Source organism: Fusarium sambucinum, chromosome II (assembly GCF_050947815.1).
Source record: "Fusarium sambucinum isolate potato_lamoka chromosome II, whole genome shotgun sequence".
Lineage (NCBI taxonomy): Eukaryota > Fungi > Ascomycota > Sordariomycetes > Hypocreales > Nectriaceae > Fusarium > Fusarium sambucinum.
The window spans coordinates 1,866,984-1,891,919 of NC_139293.1; the positions used below are offsets into that span (position 1 = coordinate 1,866,984).

The following is a 24,936-nucleotide window of genomic DNA, read 5'->3' on the forward strand; positions in this document are numbered from 1 at the left end:
CGATTTCTACGGAGCCGCGTGTGGAGATAGTAACTATCGTCATGACGGACGATCATCACACCTACGGTGCCAAGTGCCGCTTGGCACCTGTTTCTCGAATTGAACGCGAAGATGATGTCCCTCCAGTCCAGGCTCAGTTCTTCTACTCGTCCGTCATCCCTATCGATGATCCTCTCTCGACATCCTCAACCGTCGGTGCCGATACCAGGACAAGCAAGGGTCAGGTGCGGCCCTTTGCGCGAGGCGATAACAATGCGTTGGAGAAGGCCTGGTTGGGACTTATGTCCGAGTCTGCTCATCGCGCGCATCAGGATGCATTGGTGACTCAGGGTCGTGCTGCTGAGTTTGACTCGGATAGGCTGGCATCGATTATACAAGCCGTTACTGCAAAACATTGGGACAGGCATCGTAAAGGCTATCAACCACAAGATGTAGCAGCACCAACTGGCGATTTTTTGCCCACAACGCCTGTTGCCGCTTGTTGTTCCGAGCTGGTTCTTGACGTTTCTGATGAATTAGAGCAAGGTTTCTGTGCACTCGTCCGGAGGCGCAGCGCAGCTTTGAGCGTCGATGAAGTTGTACAGCAAGTCGTTCTTGCTCTCGAAAGACTGAAGAAACAAGCCAACGACGAAGTAGAGACTCAGCCTTTGTTCGGAAGCCCGCCATTCAGCCGCCCTGGGACCGCTTCTACCACTAATACGAATCACCCCCTAGCTCGCATGCCAAAGACGACAACGGATTCAAACAGTTCTAAACGTCGATCAACTGTCAGTGAAGCGAGAACCAGAACAAACAGTCTATCGATGTCTCAACCTGCTAGCCAGCCTCTTCGATCACCAACACCTTTCGGAAGTCTGGGGGCGCTCGCGAGGCCGCCAGTTCTTGATGATGGAATATCTGGTAAACCATTTGTACGCGTAGGAAGTCCCGAGACACAATCAGAACCAGGATCCCTTCCTTTACCTGGCATCAGTGGCCCGGCACGCGATGTCGCTCGAACGCAAGAACAGTCACAGGCAACTGCTGGGCAACAAGCTACCACACAAACCGACGATTCAAAAACGACCAAGGCTGTTGAGCCACTCGATATTGCCGAGGTTGCAGTAGGGTTATCAAGATTACACATGGTTTCTTTACCAACGTTGCAGATGAAACCAATATATTGGTCCCCTATCAATGATGTTGCAGTCGTATCTCGAGCAACATGGTTCTACAGGTAACCCTAACACCCTTGGCCAGGGGGGAAGTTGCTCACATGGATATAGAGACACGATGCTCCCAATACCACCGGCTGTTGCGAATCAACTTGAGGCGGGCTATCACGATCTACGACCCTGGACCGAGACCTGGAGTGATGAACTTCGATGTGCCATCGATGTCGGACCAGCAGGTGAAGAGAAGGTCTCGCATCTGCTGTGGCCTAAGGAGTTGGAGGTTGGCTCCGGTGACGATTTTCCAGAGCCACACATACCAACAGATCCGTTTTGCGCATCTCGTTGTTTTCGTGGTGAAGCAGCAGCCGAAGGGACTATTGAAACGACCCCGGTAACAACAGTCGCCCCGGAAGATCAAACTCAGCAGATACGGTCGTACTCTAACTATCATGTGGTATATAAAAACGCCAAAGAAGCATTCCTACTAAAGCCAAGCCTGAAGCCTTCGGCATACTACGGTCGAAGACCTGTGATGAAAATTATGAGGGGTGTCACCGTTGGAATCCCTGTTGTTCGCGGGTTTAATCGGGCAGCCTGGGAGCGCTTCCATCACAAGAAACAGACACCCAATAAGGCAGGGGCATCTGCTGCCGACGAATCGCATGAGAGCACTGGACAAGATGTATGCACAGCATGCAAAGTGGACAAAGAAAAACATCAGGTTACGGACCTGGTCTTGGTCGCTCACGGCATCGGTCAAAAGTTTGCTGAGAGAGTGGAGAGTTTTCACTTCACCCACGCCATCAATGGGTTCCGTCGAGCCGTCAACATGGAGCTTCAAAGCCCCTTGGTGAAGCAGGTCTTACGCGAAGACCAAAATGGTCTGATGATACTACCCCTGAATTGGAGAATGGGCCTTTCGTTCGAAGATGGAGGGCCGATGAGAGAGGAAGACAAAGACGAATATACCCCAGAAGGCTTTGGGCTCAAGGACATCGAGCCTGATACAATTCCCGCTGTCCGGAGCATGATATCAGATATCATGTTCGATATTCCGTTTTACATGTCCCATCACAAAGGCAAGATGATCAAGGCACTTGTGTCAGAAGCAAATCGTGTATATCGACTATGGTGTCGTAACAATCCAGGGTTTGCCGAAAACGGGCGTGTTCACATGATCGGGCATTCGCTCGGTAGCGCCATGGCTCTCGAGGTTCTTTCGAATCAGCCGACCGAAGTTCCCAAACTCGACCTGACACGCAAGGAGCCAGAAACAAAGTTTTTCGAGTTTGATACGACCAATCTTTTCCTGGCTGGCAGTCCCGCTGGATTCTTCCTCCTCCTTGAGCGCGGAGTGCTTATGCCTCGCTATGGCCGTATGAAGCCTGGGGCTGACTCGAGCGACATCATATCGAGAGACGTGGTGGCAGAGGCTGGCACTTTCGGCTGTTTGGCTGTCGACAACATCTACAATATTCTTGCCAAGGAAGACCCCATCGCATATCTCCTCAACGGTGCCGTCGATCCCATCTACGCGGCCAGCCTAAAAAGAGCATATGTCCCAACTATTTCCAATTCTCTTTGGAAATCCGTCGGCGCCGCGATGCGTGGAGTAGTGCCAGGTATGGCCCCAGCACCAAACCTACTGGTACCAGAACCGGAGCGTCCAACAACGGTACGACTTCCTTCTCAGTTGGAGCTTGAGGTGCATGACTTTGGCCGCGAAGAAATCGCCGAAAGAAAGGCGTTCTTGCTGAACGACAACGGGCAAATCGATTGGTACCTTCGCTCAGGAGGAGGGCCGTTAGAGATTCAGTATCTAAATATGCTCAGCGCGCACTCCAGTTACTGGACTAACCATGACTTTATACGAATGCTTTGCATTGAGATTGGGAGGAAGCCTGGTCGGGCTCATTCGATACCTGCGTTGCGGGCAGTGAAGGCAGCGAAGCGACTATTGGTAGACTGAGACTATTTTTTATTTCACCGAGGTTGTTGGGCATGTAGCATGCTTCTCTTGCTCATTCTGCTTTTGTCTTATTTTAATTAGCCGGCGTACGGGGTGGAACGTGGAACAACTGGCATTTTGGTGTTTGCCCTTTTAGATTTCATCCAGCTCATAGTTCATTAGATCCCCCTCAAAGGGCTTGCATTACATGTCTGTAGATGGTTCTTAATATCTTCTTATTATAATAACACTAGGATGTAGCTTGATATCCTTTTAGGCATGCGATCTATCTTGTCCTATCTTTTTAATACCGCAACCAGTTCTCAAAAAAAACTAAAAAAAAAAACTTTAGAAGCCGTCCATCTCCATCATGTCCTGGTCTAGCTCGTCGTCATCATACTCAAAATTGTTTTCTTGCACAGCAGGCTTTGGTCGCTGCGCCTCCTCTTCGAGTTCCTTGATCCTCTCCAAGTCCATCTTCTCTTTGTGTTCCATCAAATCCTTGTAGCCCCATGTGCTGATACCTTCTTGGTCCTTTGCCCGGAATGGCTGTGCCATGGTCCGAAGGAATCGTCTTGCGCTGCTGACTGCCATATCAGTGCTCAGGTTGACGTCTGATTCTTGCAGGCCTTGGTTGATCCACTTGGGCAGTTGTGTACGCTTCTTCTGGAAACGACGGTCGGCGAGAACCATGATTCCGTAGTCGTCCTTTCCACGCAGAACTCGTCCAAGACATTGGGCAGCGTGTCGCATAGCATCGAAGGACAGGAAGTCGTTCTCCTTGATGCGATATGTTTCTCGCAAGAACTGCAGTCTCGCTTTGAGAATACGAGACTCGGTGTACTGGAATGGTACTCCGATGCACAGCACAGTACGACCATATTGGTGGTCGAAATCGATTCCTTCGGAAACCTTTCCTCGGGCGACGCAAAGCAACACCGCACCTCTACCATTGCAGCATGCTGTACGGTATGTTTCCAGAGCAAGCGAAGTTTCCTGAGCATCAGGTGTTTCCACCAGAATGAGCTTGTACTTCCAGACCTCGTCGAGCACGCCCATTCCCTGCCACATGCTGATGATCGATTCCATGTAAAGATACGAAGGGAAGAAGACGACCATGCCGTCGGGTGTGATCTTGGCAAATTCAGTGAGCAGGTTACCGTAGTTTCGAACCACACTTGGTTCGTTTCGAACTTGGAAACTGGTTGACACAGAAGCCTGGTCACTTCCCCTAGTAACGATCATAGGCATGAATGATCTGCGAGCCAACGTCATGGCATACGACTCTTGAATCACTGTCGAGAAATCCAGCATCTTAGGGTAAATCTCAAGTGGAGAAATAGTACCGGATGTGATAATGACGGAGTAAAATCTGTCGAACACGGGCTTGATAGCAATGGCCGCATCAAGACAGGTGAAATGCAGCACCGGGTTGGGGACTTCAGCAGTATCTGATTCAAAAGGCTCGAGGATGAGAAGGAAACCCTTCTCGTAGGTGGCCACCAACGTTGCGAAAGTGGCAACCTCTTGTAGAGGTTGGTAGTCCTCGATGTTGGTAAGTTCCAATGTTCGAACTAGCGATGTTAATCTCTCCGCACAGAATCTCAATGGCTTCTTCTCGATAAAAGTGTGTTCTCTCAAGTGCGCAAGGAATGAAGGCGGTGTTTCGGAGATGACTTGTCGAACTTTCATCCTTGTCTTGAGATACTCGATGAATCTCTTCAGGAAAGCAATGAAGTGCTCTGCTCTCCTGATATTTCCTGGAACAGCTTCTTTGAGCAAGTCTTCAGGAAGAGCTATAAGTCGGTCAGCACTCTGTTTACTAGTACATCAGTTATAGGTACATACCAGGGTTCGCCATGAAGGCATCTTCTTGACGTGCCTCATCGGCATCGCGTAGCCCCTGCACCAGTTTCTGGTACTCGTTCTGAAGTTGTTCTTGATCTGTGTCACGCATCTGTGATATCTTGTTTTCTAGATTTTGAGCGCCTCTGGTTGCCTTGCGCAAGGAGTCTTCTGTGATGTCTGTACTTAGAGACTCGATACAGACGTTGTCGATGTTGTGAGCCTCGTCAAAAACAACGATGCAGTCCTTGGAGAAGTCTTTTGACACCCTTTCGGCAATTTTGGGATCAAGGAGGTAGTGGTATGAGAAGATGACAACATTGCAATATTGCATCTGGGAAATGAATTAGCGTCTTTGATGAACCTTCCACCAGACCCATATACACCTACCATTCGTCGTGCAGTAAAGTATGGACACTGCTTTTGCTCCTCGCCGTATCGGATGATATCATCAAAGGACCAGACGCCGTTGGGAATGAGATTGTGAGGCTCCAAAAGGTCGAGATTCTGTTTCCCTACTTAGCAACGCCCCTATTGGAGGACTGCATCGTTTCGCAAGACTCACGTCGTGATACACACAGACATCAACGTTCTCGCCACGTTCCTTCTTCTCCTTGACAAAGCCGGCAGTAAGACTTCTACAGCGGGCATCGACGACGGAACCACTCTTCTCTCGCTTCACAGAGGGATGGAGGCACAGGTTCTTTCGACTTGTTAGACCGAGGCCACGGAATTCTTCCTCGTACCCAAGCTCCTCAGCACGGTACTTCATGAGAGACTTCAACTCGACTAGCGCCTTCTCAATTTCGGACATGGTACCTTGTGGAGGGTTGTGTCAGTGTGTAGGCTAAGATGGTCACAGGATGCGACATACGAGAACAGTAGATCAGCTTCCTCTTCTCGGGCATGTATTGCTGGTAGGCAACGATCAGAGACAGCAAAGACACTGTCTTTCCTGTCCCTGAAGGCATTTCTAGGACACAGTGACCCCCTGCATCCAGGGTTTCTATAGAAAGCTCGGTTAGTAATCCGAACTCCTTTGAGGAAGCAGAGGAAGCATACTTTTGAGATCGCACATGTAACTTAATGAAGCTCATAGTCAGCCTTTTGGTGCACGGTAGCTCGGGAAACTCTGGTAACTCACGCATATTGTTCTAAGAAGAGTTAGTCTAATCAAGCAAGCGATCGTCAATCGCGGATATATATGGCTTACCTGGATATATCCTAGGATAAGGAAATAGCACAGGTAGATCGCTAGGATATGTGAGTAAATGAGACACCAATACTGGAGGAGATCGTACTCAATATTGAACTTCATGATGGGCTGTTTGTTTTGCACCGGGGTAAGCCCTCGGTGAGTTATTCTATGTCTGCAGTTGACGAAAAGCGTGAGGCGTGACGTGAACTCTGTGATCAAAGCGAGCGTCGCGAGGTCACGTGTTAGAGGACTGATGTCACCGAGACTCTCGGTGAGAGCACACCGAGAAAGCCCCACCACTTACCCCGTAGCGATCTCTAGAAAATTGACCTTTCTCAACGCACCAAAACCGAATGTTCCTATAACTTTCGATATAGGATGGTAGGTTTCAGATTGAGAAGGATCTTGGCTGAAAACTTCGAAGTGTCTGCAGATAGAAGCTTGGAATTTGTATTGACTACTATTGTGACGAAAATGCAAGGCCGCGTTTATCCACTGAGCCAGTTATAAATAAAACAATAGTTGCGATAAACTCGAAACTTACTCTACACCTTACCTGGATCTTGGCCCTGCCTCAGGGTATTAGAAGAATTAGTCGCTGGAGCATAAGAGACGAAATTAGTTGGATAGTTTATGTTTTAGATTAGACTTTGTAGTTTTATATCCCAAAGTTTAGAGACCAACTTTTCTACTCATGCAAGTTCACGATATGGATCACGGAGCTCATGTAACATGTACATCTAAAGCACTTGTATGGCCGGATGTTGTTCGATCAACGATTCTGTAACTGGTAAGGTCCACCGTACCTTAACATCTGTTTGACATACTCATGCCGGTAGTCCAATGTGACAGTACATACTAGCTTCAAGTTGTCTATGGATACTCTGGAGTTTGGGGTCGTGTGAAAGAGTGGAGTTTGGCAAGGGAGAGAGAGAGAGCCCTGAAAACACCCTTTAGTTTCTCAGCTCGTGATACGTTGACGAGGTTGCGTTTTGCTGGAAGATAGAGGACAAAGACACTCTTCACATATAGTGATAATCTACTTGAGAATACCTTATCTTTTCCTTATAGAGAGTAGTACCTAATGAAAGCGTTGTATCATCATCGTCGACAGAGATAGGTAGATAGTCTAGTGGAGGACATGTCTAAAGTTTTTAAGGTCGGTGGGGAAGAGACAAGGGAGCTTGAGCTTGGGGCGGGCTGTTTTGTTCTGTTCGCATCCGCATCGCATCGCAGGGACGCTAATGCACCGGCTTTGTCTTGCTCTGGCCCGTGATGGTCATGTCACATCATCTCGACTGACCTCGACTCATATGTCTGGAGTTGTGCTTTGCCCCTAAAGTGGTCTTATAGTTTGATACTGCAGTGAATACTGTATACAACATGCCGTGATAGTTATCAGAGACTACGGATCTCATCCATTAAATACCTCTGTGGTTTTAACCAGAGTCGAATGTAATGTCGATTGTCGAGTGTGATCCCAAAGCCTGCAGAGTCCCCATACAGTAGCGTCTTGCTTCCCCGCTCATGCATGCAGCTCCCCACCAATTATAACGGCGATGCAGCGCCAGCTTCCCGCCCCAAGTTGCGCTTCTAGTGGAGCCCCCAATGGTTGCCCGCCTAAGTCTCCCATCTTTCCATGGTGTTGACCACTATCATGAACCCCAAACGCCCGCTAGACTTGCTTCAACATTGATATCATGGGGTTACAGTCTGCAGTATGTAGTAGGCAGAAAGGGATAAATACCGGGTTGAGAGAGAACAAAAAAATGCAATTGACCACATAGATAACCCTTTTAATTTATCAGAGACTGATATGCAAGTAGGCGTCTAAACAAAGGCTGGCATGGTACAACATAGGCACAGCCCGTTTGCTCACCCCGGGACCGGACCACCCTTATCATCATCTTCAGGATTCGCCATCCGCCAACCGCCATCTGCATTTCTAAACCATCCAACCAACATCGACATACTCCAAACCGCTGGACGAGCAAACCAGAAACGTTAATGTGCTGAAACCAAACCACCACTACCAACCACTACGTCCCTCCATTCCTTGTCATCGACTGCTATGTACAGTACTTGACTGCACTATCTTTCCGACTGCCGGCCGTGATCTGTTCCCCTCTTCTCTCTCATCTTTGTTCCTTCATCTTCTTGGCTACACATATTCATATTGTCTTTAGTCCATTCAACAAGCTCTTTCTCTTTATTATCTCAATTCCTTTACACGCGCCTGTCAATCGACTAAATATCCAAGTTTCCAGCAAATCAGTGACCATCCCACCCAAGCCCCGCCCAGGTCCATCCATTTGCCTGCACGCGACAGATCCGACAGTATCTCGAGCCTGCATCGTTTTATCTTGTTCTTGGATTTCAATTCGATAATCTGGTGCAGGAAATCTGAGACATACTCTGGCGCCGTCAGTTTTGCAAATAAAGTCCCCTTCGTCGTTTTCTTTTCTTTTTGTTTCCTAGGGTTCATTTTTTCTGGAAACTCAACCTCCCCGCATCATCTCCCTGCATTCCATTCCAGCGACCCTGTGGCTGGCTTCATGGTGCCTTGTCTCTTACTCTGATCTGATTTGAGCTCAGGCATGTGCGACAGTAGTCCGGTTACAGGAAGAACGAAATCGCGTGCCTCTCAAATCTGTATTCTTGCATCATCCCTCAAAATCTTGATCCCTGTTTCTCCAGCGTCTTGTGGCTGAGCTGAAGACAACAACATATCGCATTTCTTGCTTAGCTTACGGTTTTTGAATTGCTGTTTGATTGTCCGACCAATTTCAAAGACATCTGTCTTACTTGGACTTTGGCCAGATCATTGTACAACATATTGCATATAAACCCGTCTATATCTTTTCCTGTCTACCGTCTGGCAACATTACATACTTGCAAGCTTTCCAGCATAAGCTTACTTGACCATCCAATCTGACCCAATTGCTCTCCGCTGCTATGACTACCATTGCGCTTGCTCGACCAATTCCGCCTCATCGTCCCTCATCTACCATCACTCCGCCGCTATCTCTCGAGAACAGCTCTGCCTCCAGTTCTTCGCAATGTTCCGGTCCAATTCCTAACAAACACCTTCCCATATGTCCTCCTGGACCCGCCTGTCCTGACGAACCCGATACCCCGCCACCATCACCACCAGCCCATGATCAACTACAACAAACCTCGGCTCTGTATCCCCTTGATGGTTTTAAGCGAATCGATTCGGGTGAACTTTCTATCTACGAGCTTGATGCGACCAAAGTTGCAGAGGCAGTTGATGTTGCTTCACGTCAGCCATTGCCCGACCCTGCGCTCGTCTTCCCTTGGTTCCATGGCCTTCATCCCCAAAACCATGTCCAACAGTCTTTTTTTGCTGCCAGGCGACGTGCTTCGAGGCCAACTCCCTCTTGTATCAGAGCTCTCACCCTCGTTAAAGCTGACGGAGATCTGAATTGCGCGCGACTCAAGGGTGCGATTGCCCCCAACGAAATCATACAAGCCAACAACCCTGCCAGGTTTATTGAGGCAGATCCACGTGAGGGCTTTTCTGTCAGAAATTTTCAGATCCAAACTGTGAAAACAGCTGTGCTGTCGGACATAATTGTTTATGGTCAAGATTTGAACAAAACTCGCAAAGTGGCGTGGGATATTGCGAGCGCACAGCAACTATGGCGTGAGAAACACCAAAGCCAAGGCGAATGGATGCCAGAGTATCACACCTTTATCTGCACAAGCCCGTTTTCTAGATTCGAGGAAAGCCAATCAGAGATTGTGGCCGTTGATGAATCTGGTCATCTGACGGGCAATGTTCTCGACTTCTTTAGTCAGGAAAGGCGAGAGATGTGGGAGATGACGGAAGCATCTGAGTTCTCTAAAAATGTCTTTATGGGTCCTACTCCTGAACAAGGGAGCCCCGAAGAGCAAAAGTACGACATTCTGATAGAGTGTAGTGATCTTGGACGATTGAACCCATTGGCTCTTCAGCTTATTGCTGAGAGTCCTGACAGTGATCGCAAGCAGCGATTCCTCGACTTTCCATCATCTGGCAGTATTCTTCCACCAACGTGGTCGCACTCAGAAGCAGACGGCATCCTCGAAACCTGTAAATGGATCTATCATCTGGCACATGGTTCGTATCCGGAACCAGAACCAGGTATGAGCACAGACATCGATGCAGACGGAGATTCACCTATGTCATCCGATCATGAGTCCACTTTCGAGGTCAGGCCTCACAAGATATTGCTTCATTGTGCAGACGGTTACACTGAGTCGACTATGCTGAGCATCGCCTACTTCAGTTACAGTACTGGGCGACCAGTACCCGAGGCGTGGTTACAACTCCATACAGAGAAGAAGCGAAACTTCTTTGCGTACCCAACAGATGTTGCTCTTTTGACTTCAATCACTCCGCGACTGCTCCGGGAATCTCCTGTTTGCAAGGGACTCAGCCTGACGGATATAACTCAGCTGACAAGAGACGAGCCAAGCTGGTTCGCCGCCTTGGACGGCTCTTTCCCGAGTCGCGTCTTAGACTACATGTATTTGGGTAACTTGGGACATGCCAACAATCCCGATCTCCTGAGAGCGCTTGGCATTACTCAAATTCTTAGTGTTGGTGAGATAGCTATGTGGCGAGAGGGAGACCTCGAGGAATGGGGCAAGGAGAACGTATGCGTGGTACAAGGGGTTCAGGACAACGGTATTGACCCGTTGACCGAGGAATTCGCTCGATGTCTTGATTTTATTGGTAAGTTGAACCTGTTAAAGCATGACGGTCGAATTTGTAAATGCTAACCGGTATACAGATCGCGGCCGACGAAATGGTACTGCAACACTGGTGCACTGTCGTGTGGGAGTATCTCGAAGCGCAACCATCTGCATTGCTGAGGTTATGCGATCAAAGGGGATGTCATTTCCTCACGCATACTGTTATGTCAGAGCCCGTCGTCTGAATGTCATCATCCAACCTCATCTTCGGTTCGCCTACGAGTTGTTGAAGTACGAGGAGGCGCTCCAGCAGGATGGTGACCCTGACGCCGAGATCAAGAGAACATTGGAGTGGTCTGAAATAGCACGAGAAATTGCGCTTATGAATCGGCCATACTCCCGTTGAAACGGCATAGTCAACATATTATCGTCCTTTTCAACAGACATCTGGATCGAGCGGCTTACAGAACCACAAGAACTGGATGTGCCAGTTTTGTTTGTGTTTTTGATCATTTTCATGTATACATGAACTTCTCTTCAAGTTATCTTCGTTTCTTCTTCTTTTTCTATTCGGACGAATCGGCTATCGATATCACAAAGAACTGCAGGGCTGGACTTGCAGTTGGATAGGCGCATCGTCGGTACAAGGCGTCTTCGAATGTCTTCCGTTTTTGGCGTTTCTGGCAGGCACTGTTACTTGTTTTATTGTCTAGCTCTTGAATGTCTTCGTTGTTGTGTTTGAACTATGAGGAAAGTTTGGATTTGGTTGTACATGGAGATGAATGATGACTACCACAATGGCTTTGGATCGATACATACTTCTCTGATTAACGCACATATTTCTTTACTACCCGCCGGTCGAAACTACGTGACAACCCCCTCTCCAGAGGAGGGGGTAAGATAACTCGTAACTTCGTTTTAACTATAACTAATATTAACCTATAGTAATTAGTATAAGGTAACAAAAATAATGCCTAGGTCTAATAAAAATGCCCTTATATACACTGTAATACTGTATAGCTGTTATTTTGTTATCTTGACTAGACTAGTTACTATAGGTTAATATTAGTTACGGTTAAAGTGAAGTTACGAGTTATCTCACCCACTCTCCGGAGGAGAGTAGCTCGGCCTTGATAATCAACTCAGACCCACGGGTAGCCCTCAGGGTATCAGAAAAATTGACCGCTGGAAGCATAAGAGACAAAATAGTGGGTCACTTTATGCCCCTTAGGCTATAGTTCTGAGACTACTTATTTTTATACCCTAAGACTTGGGAGGCCATTTTTTCTGCTAGCTACTACCCAGTAGCTAGTATAATCATAACGGTTTCTTTTTAGAGCTGTGCTAATCGCCCACATCAACATTGCTAATCGCATACAAGTCTAAGATGTTTTTCGCCTAACACTGCAGATTATTCTAACTTCTCTCTCCTACATATACAAATTAGTATACAGTCAATAGTATTAATTTAACTGTATCAAGAGGAAATCCGATAAAAGCTCAGCTTTTCTTATAGCTTCACCTTTTGTGTGCGATTAGCAATGTTGATGTGGGCGATTAGCACAGCTCTCTTTTTATTCATGTGAGACTCATCGTAGGTACCATTGGAACGACTCCTTATCCAACATGCGTTCTACCAGGCTAGAGCAAAAGTTCGAAGAAAACAAAGTACCAATTAAGGGATGAATAAGCTCTGACCGAAACACGAATCAGGCGAAAAGTGAAGCTCCAATTCCGATAAACGCCCATAGCAATGCTTCCGCTATACTGACCTCCCCTACATGTCATAAAATTCCAGCACAATTACTCGTTGCGATGGATGGCCTCTCACTTGAGGGCATTATCCTAACTGCCATATCCAGAAGCGTCGCTTTTGTCGTCACCTTCCAAGACACTGTGATCTACTGTTAGTACGTCTTTGTTAAAGATGTGTAAAGGAATGTACTCACGAAAATTGCTTTACAAGATAACCCTCTCCGCCATGCTCCATGTCGATGTTGTAAACATAAAAGCCTCCTTCACTTGTTACAACCATAACCTGTGGGCTGCTACTACTCATGGCCACAACACTGCGCAACGGACCACCGGGCGCGTCCCGCAAAGTCCGCGAGGCCCCAGAAGAAGTGGCGGATTTGGGAATCTTGATATAGGCGAAATCTCGCAAAGGTTCCCACATCTCTGTTACGGACTGTGGCAAGTATGATCCCACAACTCCTGCAACGCCACGGCCCATGATTTGGGAGGAGCGACGGAGCATACTGCTGAATGAGCCACTCCCCCTTGTGTGGCCTTGGTTGTTGCCTGAACCGGCTCCTGGCCCATTCAAATCTGCTGGCTCGTTCTTCGGCGACTCTGCTGCACTGGGACCTGGTGACTCGGAGTCATAACTTCTTGCCCGGGACCAACGATCCTGTCGCTGAGAGGCGGGTGATTCGATGGGCGCACCAGCTGGAGTAGTATTTCCGGGTGGTGCCCCAAGTCGGAAAATATGGATTGTGTCCGAGGTTGAAGAAACGCACAGCAAAGTTGAGCTGAGGTTAAAGGACATGCTGTATATAGTGGAGGGATATGTACCACGCCGGAACTGATACAGCTTTTGGCCCTTGGGCACTGAAAAGACACGAATAATGGTGCCTGTCTCACTAGCTGTGGCCAGCAATGTGCCATCGTTATTAAGGCAAATACAACACAATGGCGATCGATGCGCTTCGATGACATTGACAGCTTTGAGCGAAAGAGTGTCAAATATCAGGACCTCGCCTGATGTGGGCGCAACGAAAGTGGACTGAGGAGGAGCATGCGCCGGTCGATTCGAATCGGGATCTTCTCGTGGCTTCGGTAAGGGGTATGCGATATAGCAGTTCTCGGAGGATGGCGAGAGCGCGCATATAGCGGAAGGGTTTGGCGACGTCGCAATTGTATGGAGGAGGCTCATGTTGCTAATATCGTACAAGTATATCTCTTCTTCGAGCACAACAGCAAGTCGCTTTCGGTTGAGTCGGACGGCCAGTACGGCTGAAGGAAACGTGAGTTCGCAGATGGTGGATGCTCTCTAATGTGCGTGTAAGTGATGTTGCCTATTCGTGAGGACTGAGCTCATGTACCTTGGTATTCTGAATGATCAGATGCCGAGGAGACAAGATAAGAGCGACGAGGGATGTCGAGAACAACATCTCGATGATGGCAATGTTACCATCATCGCTGCTAAAGATTCGAGAGAACGGATCCGTGTGGTAGATACGAAAGCCTTTGGAAGTGCCTACAGAAAAGAACCGCAATTAGTCCCAGGCCACACAAAGAAAGATGCTAGCAAGGCGGTCCTACCAACAGCAAGACAGCTGTGGTCTTGATTAAAGGTTATGAAATTAAGCGCCGGGCTAGTCATGGTGAATTCGAGGTTCTGACGGTCAAGCTAGTATGTAGTAAGATGAACTGGCTGTATCTTGAGTATTCTCGTAGTCAGAGACTTGAGCTCGACGCTCGAGAGGTGGTTTCGGTCGTTGATGGTGCAAGCGCCAATGCGGTATTGGAAGCGGTGCGGCAGAAATGGAGTACTCTTTGGGTAGATTCGATACTACTTGGAACGTATGTTAATGAGAAGCGCTCAACATGGCCCGTCGGAGTGGCTCAAGGTTGAATTAACCACTTTGGCGGTGATTTGAGAGGTTGGGAGGAGAGAATGAATGGAAGGCTTTCGTACGAAGAAGCGCGGTGGGTTGGAAGCTTCAAGGTTGGGACCTACCACACCTTACCCTGATGCCTGCCTAGTTCCACTGGCCCTGGCAACCTTGGTACCTGGTAGCTTTAACCTTGGGGGCATGAGATAAACAAATCACAAGAACACAAGAGGCTAATATACTTAACTAGTAACAACTTAGTCTATTCCTTCGTATAAATAACTCTAGACTATTTATTTCTTTCCACTCCGAAAGCTTCAATGTTAATTTTACCAACTCGGCTTACACTGTCTAGGATTGAATGTACTTTGACAACAAGGACTTGGTGGGGAAGAGGGGAAATCGACACAAGATACAGAGTATGGATACCTAGACTTGCTAGAGGCACAGCAATACTTGACTTATCCGGATGTCTACTGAAGCTCCTCTTTACTTCAATATAATAACCCGAACCTGAGGATATATTCAACAAGGGTCATGCTAACAAAGTGCACCTGAGTACCCAGGTACCCATGTATATCCTGTCTTCCTGTTAGTACAGGTCAGGTGAGATGAATACCAGGCAGGCTTGCTAGTGTCCTACCCTGAGGACACCGTGCTGATAGTTCAGGTGACGAAATGAATAAGGTAGTATGCTGCCTCTGAAGAAAACCCCTTTGTGCTGTTATTTCTTTATTATTCAGCTCTGAGGTCAAGTTTTCTGACATCTCTCAGCCTTAACAAGTAGATCGGGTGACGTCGATTTTCGTATCTTATCAAGATAACAGTGCGACGCTAAAGACGTAGAACAACCGCATCCATGATGGACCCTACCTCTCACGCTAAACCTCAAATAGTGATGAGACGGGCACAATTCACTAACAATTCTTTCCATCCAACGTCTTGACAAAGTCAATCTTTGTTGCAACTTTGACAAATCAACCCTTTTGAAAGTCCTCCCTACCTAGGTAGGTAGTAAATTACACCTAACATGCCCAAGGAAAAGCCTTCGTCCACACGGGCGGCCAAGACTCAGGCTCTTGACGACCTGATCATGGGGGTAAGTTTTTATTTCGCTTTCACACTTACAGCATAAATGAATAGCCTCAGGGCATCAAGTTAGCCGCTAGAAACATAAGAGACGAAATCAGCAGGGCACTTTATGACATTTAGACCATACTTCTTGGGCTGTTTATTTTTGTACCCTGAGACTTAGTAGCCCATTTACAGTTTGTCAGGCAACTAACAGCACTTACAGACAAACAGCAGCAGCATTGTGTCCAAGAGGAGTGTTGAGCGGCTCTACTACCCCAATGAGCTGCACTTCTTTCGATACTTTGTTAACAAGTTTCAACGAAGAGCCCCTCTCATAAATCGTGGATACTGGCTGAGACTCAGGGCCATTGATGTGATAGTTCGCCAATTCATCACTACCCCAGAGCCGGGTCGAAGAAAGGTGGTCATCAATCTTGGGGCAGGAAGTGACGTTCTTCCTTGGCAGTCATACCATCGATATGGCGATTCTTGTGGGGATGCATTGTTCATAGATGTTGACTACCCGGATCTCATGCGAAAGAAGCGAGCAATCGTTCTAGGCACCCCCCAACTCCGCGAGTTGTTGGGTGAAGATCCTTACGTCAGTGAAAAAGATACAGACCATCTCCTTCTTCGCAGTGATAAATACTGCCAGGTAGGATGCGATCTCAGAGAATTGGAAACCCTCCGCAAATGTCTCGAGTCGTTTCTACCCTTATCCGAATGTTCAGTATTGTTTGTTGCCGAAGTCTCGGTGACTTATATGGACACGATCTCGGCAGACGCTCTTATCCAATGGGCAAGCTCTATCGGGCAGGGTATTTCATTTCCATATACTCTATCTCTATCAGGAAGCTAACCGCCTCCAGCTGAATTCTGTCTTTTGGAACAAATCCTACCTCATGGACCGGATCATCCCTTTGCTAACACCATGTTGAAGCACTTCAACAAACTCAACACATCTCTCAAATCTGTGCACCAGTATCCAACTGTTGATAGCCAACGCAGCCGATTTGAGAAGCGAGGCTGGAACAGTGTTGATGTCTGGGATCTGTGGGAGGCCTGGAACAGCGAGGTGTTTCTCAACTCGTCCGAAAGGGCTGCCCTGGACGACGTCGAACCGTTTGATGAGTGGGAAGAGTTTATTCTCTTCGCGAGACACTACATTGTTCTACATGCCACATCCTATCGTCGGAGCGAGAAGGGTGCTGGGCAGCAGATGCTTGCCTCTCCTCCTGGCAAGCATGTTAAAGCAAATATGGTTGCTAACAAGTCTCTGGGTGCACCCAAGCGGCGATTCGGGTCACCATTGGTAGCATCCAGCCCAGAAGGAGGACAATACCTGGTCCACACCTTGGGTATGGGAATCAATGCAAGACTTGATTCGTGTGACATATACTCTATTCAAGAAAGCAATGTCTCTTTCGAAATGCCACCCATCGGCCCTTCCGCGAGGATCTGCCATACGACTACAGACTTGAGGCAGGGTGACTTTTTGCTTGTCGGAGGTCGTGCCTCTCCCTCAAAGGCTTTCAGTGACTGCTGGGTCTTGAAGAAAAGCTCGAACAGTTGGGAAAAGACATTTAACCTGCCTGTCCCTTTGTTTCGACACTCTACTGTCAATTTGCCGGGTTCATCACTCGCTTTAGTATTAGGCGGCAAGACAGGGCCTTCTGAAATATCATCTGATTACTTTATCTTCCATCCCATCAGAGGATGGCTCAAATGCGCAGTTTCTGGAGTGTCTCCTAACTCGACCTTTGGAGCATTTGCCGTAGCTTCTGCAAGAATTTCAAGCAAGCTTGGGCACTTTGAAGGCTTAATGGCTGGTGGAATAGACGGCGAAGGAAAGATTAACAACCAGGCCTACTTTTGGACTGTTGACGTTACAACTCATGAGGTATGTTGATCTTATGCTGCATACTTGCAACTGCGCCAAGTATATTGTATTAACAGGAATGTAGCCAAGCATCCATTTTGAATCTGTCCCAAATTATGACCAACACTCCTGGGCATTGTCCGTTTTCGGTGCCCAAACTGCCAACATCGAATCCCTAAGCTTTGTGTGTGGTGGTGTTGGTCAAGATCCTTCGTCGCAAGGCCAATCCGTGGCTTGCCTTGCCATGAAGGACAAATCATTAGATGTTCATCTCGTTGATTTGGGAGAAAAGGCCGGGCAGCTGCCTTTCATGGTAGGCTCTGCGACTGTTTCTTCCGGTTCTCAACTGGTCATAGTAGGCGGAGGAGCTACCTGCTTTTCCATGGGAACATTCTGGGATACCAGCATTTACAAAGTTGATCTTGCAGATGCTGTCTCTGAGATAATTCCTGGCCGACCAATTCATAATGAGCCAGTCGTTGTCAAGTATCAGAATTCACCCAAGCTGACACAACCAACAGCGGACTGTGGCCAGCCTGGACCCCAATCCAATGCTTGTATCACCACGATCCCAAAGATCAAATTGCAATCAAAATCTGATTTCGAGAAGTTGGTTCAGAATCGAAAGCCGGTTATCATCGAGGGCCTGGACTTGGGTGGCTGCACGGAGAAATGGAACCCGGAGTACATGGCACAAAGTGTGGGCGAGACTAAAGAAGTGAGTTAGGCCGGGCCGTCCCAGCTTAGATTGGTTTACTAATTTGAAACATCAGGTTGTCGTTCACGAATGTCAGACTTCGACGGGCAAGATGGACTTCAACTCCAAGAACTTCCGTTATGTTACTGAGTCATTCTCATCGTTCATGACCAAAGCCGCCATAGGAGAAGCGTTGTACTTGCGTGCTCTCTCTGAAGAAAAGCCCACAGAGGCGCCGGCAAACCTTGCAGATGATTTCCCAGGCTTGGCCGACGACTTTCGGCTACCAGAAGAACTTGGCTCAGTCAAGGATCGGATGTTTAGTTCCGTGCTGAGAATATCTGGCAGAGCAAACATGTGGCTGCACTACGATGTAAGTAAAACGATGAAACTATGACTTGCTTTGCTTTGCTAATCAGTCGAGGAACACAGGTCATGGCAAACGTTTACGCGCAAATCCAAGGCTCAAAGCGCATGATTCTATTCCCGCCAACTGACGTTAGCCATTTAGCCTTTGCGCCAGGTGCCTCGAGTTCAAGCCTAGACGTCTTTTCAGCCCTAGATACGAATCGACTGGCATCGACTAATCCCTACGAAGCATTCCTGAACCCAGGCGATCTTCTGTTTATCCCAGCTATGTGGTTCCATACAGCCAGCCCATTGACGGACCTCAGCGTCGCTGTTAATGTATTCTTCCGTGATCTTGAAAGTGGCTACTCAACGGGCAGAGATGTTTATGGGAACCGAGATCTGGCTGCGTACGAGAAGGGACGACAAGACATCAGCCGGATTACCAAGAGTTTCGACCGTTTGCCTTCTGAGATCCGTCAATTCTACCTCAGAAGGCTTGCGGATGAGCTACTACAAGAACAGCATTGACGAAACAAAGTAGCAACGGACCCAAGGGCTGGAATGGAGGACGGGAGGCGTTGAGGTTATTGACAGATACTTGTTTTTACGGTTCATGACGCTACGTTATCCCTCAACAGAACGCCATCTGTGGAACGGAATCAAGGACCCTACCCGCAAGGTATCAGAAGCATAACGGACGAAATTAGTAGGTCACTTTATGCTCCTTAGGCTATAGTTCTTAGACTACTTATTTTTATACCTTAAGACTTAGGAGGCTAACCTTTCTGCTACCCACTGGCCCAGCTTTCTTTAGACTTGCCGAGGACTCTGCGGATGAGTCAACGCTCGTGATTGACTTCAATCCAATGAGACTGGGCTTTGTGGCTAAAGTCAATGGGCTGGCGGGGCTTTGATGAATTCTCAGGTTGAATATACCTCACCCACCAACTTAGATACCGAATTAAGTGATAAAGAACCTACCTGTTTAGAGGTCAGAGCGCACTAAACATCATGATTACGCTGCCTCTTGCATATAACACGGAGGTATTTCTCAGACAGGGAGGGTCACTCCCTGTCTGTTTGCTCTGCCCCTTGCAGAAGCGTCGGCTATTACTTGACTATTACGAGCTGAAGAAAGTGATTGCTCCCAAGATCCACATTTTAGTTTGTGCCCTTCCCTTCCCTTAGGTTGGGTTGGTTTTTTTTTCGATCGTGCGCTTACCCGATGTATCCTTGATGTTAAGCCATGGTCGACGCCATGACGGGTAACAGGATCTACCGGGAGCAATTAGTAGATGTCAAACGCTTTTTAATTCTCGACTTGGCCAGTGCCATGGCCCATGGTTATGGTTGTAGACTTGCATGAATGGCGTTCATCGCGATGTAGAAAAAGAGGCGAAATATCCGGAACACCACGAGGTCTAGACTGAAGATTGTTCGTCAACGGACACATGGTAGATCCACGAGCGGGTTTTCTTCATCAAGGCGAAAATGTAAGACACGATGTTACAGCGGGTCACATCGTGTTGTGCTAGGTATCATACGTGCGTGCACAACACCAACACTCGAGAATTTGATGTTGGCCACGGTCATCAGTCTCGTAAGAAATGCAAGGAGTTGTTCAAGATTCAAGATCAAGGTGTGACGGAATGGCGTCGTAGGATCAACTCAAAGGGAGATGAGGACAAAAAAGGGATGCAAATGGTTCCCTTTTCGAGACAAGCTTGACGTTTCTACTGGCTCTTGCTCATATTACATTCCAGTTCAAGATCTAGGCTGAGACATGATTTCAAGTAGATACCGAGTACCGAGGATTCTTTTGCCTTGATGGAGATGTAGGTGTATATATAGCCCTTAGATGGGGCCCCTTGGACAAGGGGTTTGAGCTATTTACAAGACAGAAGAAAACTTCCCTGAATTAAGCATGTAGAAAACCGTGCTTGCATGTGTCTCAGCCTCGGTTGTGGATGTTATCGTCAGCTACGGTACAGTAAACTTTGTATGCATATTGTACCGGGTTCAAGTGTCACAGATTCACAGGTGTCCTTGCTACGCCACTGATTTTGTAGATCATGGATGTTGAAATTGCTTCTGCAGGTTGGTAGATAAGTAATGAGTTAGTCTAGATATGATAAAAGAGGGGGATCGGATTAGATCGCCCGGGTTGTAACCGTACAATGTGGACCCTACAGAGATATCAGGATGGCCTGGACTAGATCGTTTGACTAGGCGTTTGTTGATTTCCCCGACGACATGGACATGGTAGATGAAGCAAAGACGGTTTTAGTTTCTCATAAATAGGGTTCCACAAAATAATTCTGTGCATCTCTTGTCTCTGTATCACACAGAAAGAAAGAGTGTGTGACTATCGTATATATCCGTTTCACAACCAAAGAACTTGGCTATATGGTAAGACAGAGCAAAGTAAATAATAATTAAAGTAAACATTCGATCAAGGCCAGAAATCGTGTCATTTCGCATCGCATCGCATCTCATCGCATTGCTTTTTGCTTTTTGCTTTTTGCTTTTTGCTTTTTGCTTTTGACTTTTAATTAGTGACACGGATTTTTTTCTCTTTACATCCCCATCCATCCATGTTAGCTGAAAGCAAAAGCCGTAAGCTACATGTGCCAATCCCGATCACTCCGGGCTAGACGAATAGCAGGACCTGTTTCTGGAGGGTTACTCAAAGTCAGACAGACACTTGGCTACTCTATACTTCTCCGCCTCCTCGCAGCTCCCGTTCCAGATCAAACCTGACCCTGGAAACTCCGAGCTCAGCTCTCTACTTGCCAGCTCCCTTTCCCTGATAGGAAGGCAAAAAAGGAAGGATTCATCTGTTGCCGAATCCCAATCCCAACAGCTTGGTTTATGCGAGAAAAAAAGCCTGCAGATAATCTCTGTCGATACAATGTCTCGACTGTGAATGGCTCAACAACTACACACTCGTCATCCCTGAGGGAGAGAAACTCGATCACGCTAACGAAATTGGCGAGATAAGTTGACAGCCCTCCGGCACAAACTAATCATGCCCGTTGTACCAACTCGAGATCTTTGGCTTCTTTAGCGCCGTCACTCTAATGGAGAAACAGAGACTCTCAAGCCACAACTGGTCGGCCACCATTCTCCATTGGTCCAAGGCTCGGGGCATTGGCTCGTTAGTTAGCTTGTCTCCTCCAATGTCCCGTTTCTTAGCGGCAAGTACACACCAGGTTCTTGGTGTGTGTGCACTGTACTTGCTTCTCCCTTGTGTAAACGCAGAGCAGATGTTGGTTGACCTCACATCAGGTCGTGTCCGTAGTGGCTAGCGAGGCCGATATGGCAAACTCCACTATCATACAGCCTGCAGGTGTCGGTTAAGAACCTCTGGTGTCCCAGATGTCTTTGATATCTCGTCCAATACCCTTGCCATCACCATCTACGGCGGAAGCAACTCTCTGTTGCCCCTCCAAACATCCGTCGACATGTCGACCGAAGCATTGCTTCAGAAGTACCAAGGCCACATCGTGCCACAAAGCTACAATGCTGGCTTTGTCGCTTTGAGCTATGTGGTCAGCCTGGTCGGTGCTGGTTCGACTCTAGAACTCATTAACCGCCGAACCGGTTTCAGAGGTCTCTTCAACCAGTATGTCTTTAGCCGTTTAGTCAAACTCCATCAAGGAACAGCGCTAACCGAAGCAGTCTGCTACTGATGGGCTCAGCAGTCACTATGGGTGGAGTGTCTATCTGGTGTATGGTAAGTAGTTCAGTTGTATGCCTCTTTCAGTTTTCAACACGTACTGATCATTACATAACAATAGCACTTTATCGGTAACAGAGCCATCGACCTTGCCTATGGGCAGCCCGAACTGCAAGTCGCCTATTCCAGCGGCTTTACCGCGATATCCTTTTTCGTCCCAATCCTAGTGCTTCTTGCCGCCTTCATGGCTGTCGGCACCAACAACGTCGTCTCGTGGTGGAGAGTAGTAGCTGGCGGTGTCCTCTGTGGAACAGCCGTATGCGGAATGCACTATCTCGGCAATGCCTCCATCAACAACTACACCTGCGTATATCAACCGGCATACGTTATAGGATCTGCCATCATTGCTATAGTGGCAAGCAACGTTGCCTTGGCTATGTTCTTCGTGTTTCGAGCCACGTGGGCGAATGCATGGTGGAAACGAGGTATCTCGGCTATCGTGTTGGCTGGGGCCGTTTCTGGTATGCATTGGTGTGCTTCTGTTGGAACTCGTTATCGACTCAAGAGCATCAAGCCTAATGGCAATGAGCCCTCAAGAACAGGCACCGTTGTCGTCGTCATCTGCTTGTCCCTAGGGGCATGCTTCGTCATTGCTATCTCGGCGATTCTTCGAGCAAGAAACATGAGAAGAATGGCCCTACGTGCCCAGCAGATTACTCTCGCAGCAGCCATCTTCGACAAGGGCGGAAGAATTCTGGTTGATCCTGATGGATACATCCCAAACACTGTGGTGACTGACTCTTTCCTGGAAAAGGACGCAAAAGAAGGATTCAACACTGGCCACCCCCTGTTCCATTGGATGTATCAAGCATCAAGGAACTGGAACATGATCTGGAGTCTCATAGGAGGCATGAGGCAGCATTTATCGGAGTTACCACATTCCCGCGCAAAGGATGGACGTCGGGGAATTCAACTCGTGAGCGACCATGGCGAAACCATCGACAGTTACGATATGATTTTCAGAGAGCTTTTCTGCCTAGCTGCTGCTACTTTGGCTGATCGTTTCCGGGAAGATCTCACATCGATCGGAGTCCTCTGGGATCAAATCCTGCCGACCGGTGCCAGCGGTCGAAGACCACAGCCCCAACCCCAACCCCAGCCCCAGGCACAGCCGCGCAAGCAATCTATTGCAGGGGGAAGCGGCTTGGAGGGAAGCGACACTGTTGACGAAGTGCATAACAGTTTGGATATTACCGAGAAAGGTCTACATTTACTGGACTATGGTTATGGCTATGGCCGTGGATCGCTCATGTTCCTCATCCGCCGGTCCGAATCGGCTCGTGATAACGAACGTCTCATCTCGGCCGGTTATCGTTTTGCTGAGTTACATCAGGTCAGCGATCTTATCAAATCGAACATGCAGATCCAAACCCCTGAATTCGAAAGCAAGCTTAGGGAAATGGCAAGCTACACGAGTGAACATAATCACATTCGCCAGGGTACCCATTTGGGCTTCTTTGCAGTTCGAGCTCGTGTGAGCTCCAGCTTTGAGGTCCTTGTGAGGAAGGGCGCACGTCACTTGCTTCCGACGATGCCCCTCCCGTTCAAGGACTTGCAAGATTGGCATCTGAATTATCTCAGGAGATTCGAGAACATACCAGTGTCCAAAATCGTCGAAAAATGCAAGGAGGATTCTCAGCATAATGACCGAGAGGCTGAATTCGCTGGACAAATCGCAGACACCATCCAAGGGTTGCGCGAATGGACACAGGAACCCTTGCTTGAGGATGCACTTCTCACGTCGACGACGTTTCGCATCCCTTGTCGTGGAGACGAGAAGCGGTCAGAAGCAACGATGATTGCAGTACGGCTCGTAATTCCCATACACTCAGTACTGTCAAGTCCAACTTGCGAGTTTGTTCCCCTGAGCTTCTTTAGGATGCGTCAGGTATCAACGCAATCTTACCAGGAATTCACACGAGGGCTGCATCAAGAATTCGGCCATATTGCGAAAACGGCAGATCGTCATGAAGAATCTCAAGTTGGTTTGACTCCTTCAGCATCCAGTCGATGGCCATTTGGGCGTTTAGACACAGCTAAAAGTACTCGAGCTAGAGGGAAATCTGTACCAAATGTTTCTGGACGCCCGACTTCGTTTGCTGACTCAACACGGTCAAGCTCGACAATCAATCTTTGCTCCCCAGGAATCAACATTCGAACCCAATCCATTGACTCAACAGATGTATCAGCGCCATACATTCCCCGACAGGAGCCTCTCCAGACTGCACCGTCGTATGGTGGTATTATGGTGTTCCAAGAGATCACCGTGGATGTACAAGAGGGCAATGAACCACCGGGAAGAAAGCCAAGCAATGGCTCTGACGCTGCTACGCTGACAATCGAGAAAACAATCATGAGACCTCCGCCATCGGCAGGTATCGAGTTGCAGTCTATGGGTCATTTTGGGGCCAACGATGTTGGTACGCAGTTTTCCAATGATATTGAGGCAGGCAAAGGGGGTCACAGTTATGTGACGTGCTTTGTCGATGTTTTGTTCGCAAAGACGGTAGAAAGCCGTTAATTATACGACCAATTTGCTTTGTTTGTGTTTGTAGGATTGGCTGGGCTGCTTTTGTGCGTGGTGTTGGTTTGTTCCTTTGATGAGCGGTTGATTAAAAATGATACCAGGTGCCTTTTCAGGCACAACTACAGTATTGCGGAACAGGACAGTATATAGAATAACTAGGCAGTATAACTTAGTAATGAATTATGTTGATATTGAACTTCCTGATA

General features: G+C 47.9%; 6 protein-coding genes across 6 annotated transcripts; 4 read left to right on the forward strand and 2 right to left on the reverse strand.

The window, feature by feature from the left end:
* Positions 1–41: 41 nt before the first annotated feature.
* FSST1_007418 (DDHD domain-containing protein) lies at positions 42–3,123 on the forward strand (the record flags this gene model as incomplete). The annotated part of the gene is made up of 2 exons (XM_083224200.1): positions 42–1,216; positions 1,266–3,123. 2 exons carry the CDS (start codon positions 42–44, stop codon positions 3,121–3,123), a joined length of 3,033 nt encoding a protein of 1,010 aa, XP_083083379.1.
* Positions 3,124–3,450: 327 nt separating this feature from the next.
* FSST1_007419 (TFIIH/NER complex ATP-dependent 5'-3' DNA helicase subunit RAD3) lies at positions 3,451–6,265 on the reverse strand (the record flags this gene model as incomplete). Its single annotated transcript, XM_083224201.1, has 7 exons — positions 3,451–4,898; positions 4,951–5,281; positions 5,338–5,454; positions 5,513–5,766; positions 5,822–6,079; positions 6,161–6,201; positions 6,249–6,265. The coding sequence occupies 7 exons, from the start codon at positions 6,263–6,265 to the stop codon at positions 3,451–3,453; spliced, it is 2,466 nt and encodes an 821-aa protein (XP_083083380.1).
* A 2,835-nt stretch (positions 6,266–9,100) lies between these two features.
* Positions 9,101–11,252, forward strand: FSST1_007420 (tyrosine/serine/threonine protein phosphatase PPS1; the record flags this gene model as incomplete). Its single annotated transcript, XM_083224202.1, has 2 exons — positions 9,101–10,886; positions 10,945–11,252. 2 exons carry the CDS (start codon positions 9,101–9,103, stop codon positions 11,250–11,252), a joined length of 2,094 nt encoding a protein of 697 aa, XP_083083381.1.
* Positions 11,253–12,691: 1,439 nt separating this feature from the next.
* FSST1_007421 (phosphoinositide binding protein ATG18) lies at positions 12,692–14,231 on the reverse strand (the record flags this gene model as incomplete). The annotated part of the gene is made up of 4 exons (XM_083224203.1): positions 12,692–12,740; positions 12,796–13,898; positions 13,951–14,105; positions 14,171–14,231. 4 exons carry the CDS (start codon positions 14,229–14,231, stop codon positions 12,692–12,694), a joined length of 1,368 nt encoding a protein of 455 aa, XP_083083382.1.
* A 1,262-nt stretch (positions 14,232–15,493) lies between these two features.
* Positions 15,494–18,992, forward strand: FSST1_007422 (S-adenosyl-L-methionine-dependent methyltransferase; the record flags this gene model as incomplete). The annotated part of the gene is made up of 6 exons (XM_083224204.1): positions 15,494–15,562; positions 15,761–16,355; positions 16,407–17,437; positions 17,502–18,134; positions 18,190–18,486; positions 18,546–18,992. The coding sequence occupies 6 exons, from the start codon at positions 15,494–15,496 to the stop codon at positions 18,990–18,992; spliced, it is 3,072 nt and encodes a 1,023-aa protein (XP_083083383.1).
* Positions 18,993–21,928: 2,936 nt separating this feature from the next.
* FSST1_007423 (FAD dependent oxidoreductase-domain-containing protein) lies at positions 21,929–24,724 on the forward strand (the record flags this gene model as incomplete). Its single annotated transcript, XM_083224206.1, has 3 exons — positions 21,929–22,089; positions 22,146–22,200; positions 22,265–24,724. The coding sequence occupies 3 exons, from the start codon at positions 21,929–21,931 to the stop codon at positions 24,722–24,724; spliced, it is 2,676 nt and encodes an 891-aa protein (XP_083083384.1).
* Positions 24,725–24,936: the final 212 nt, after the last annotated feature.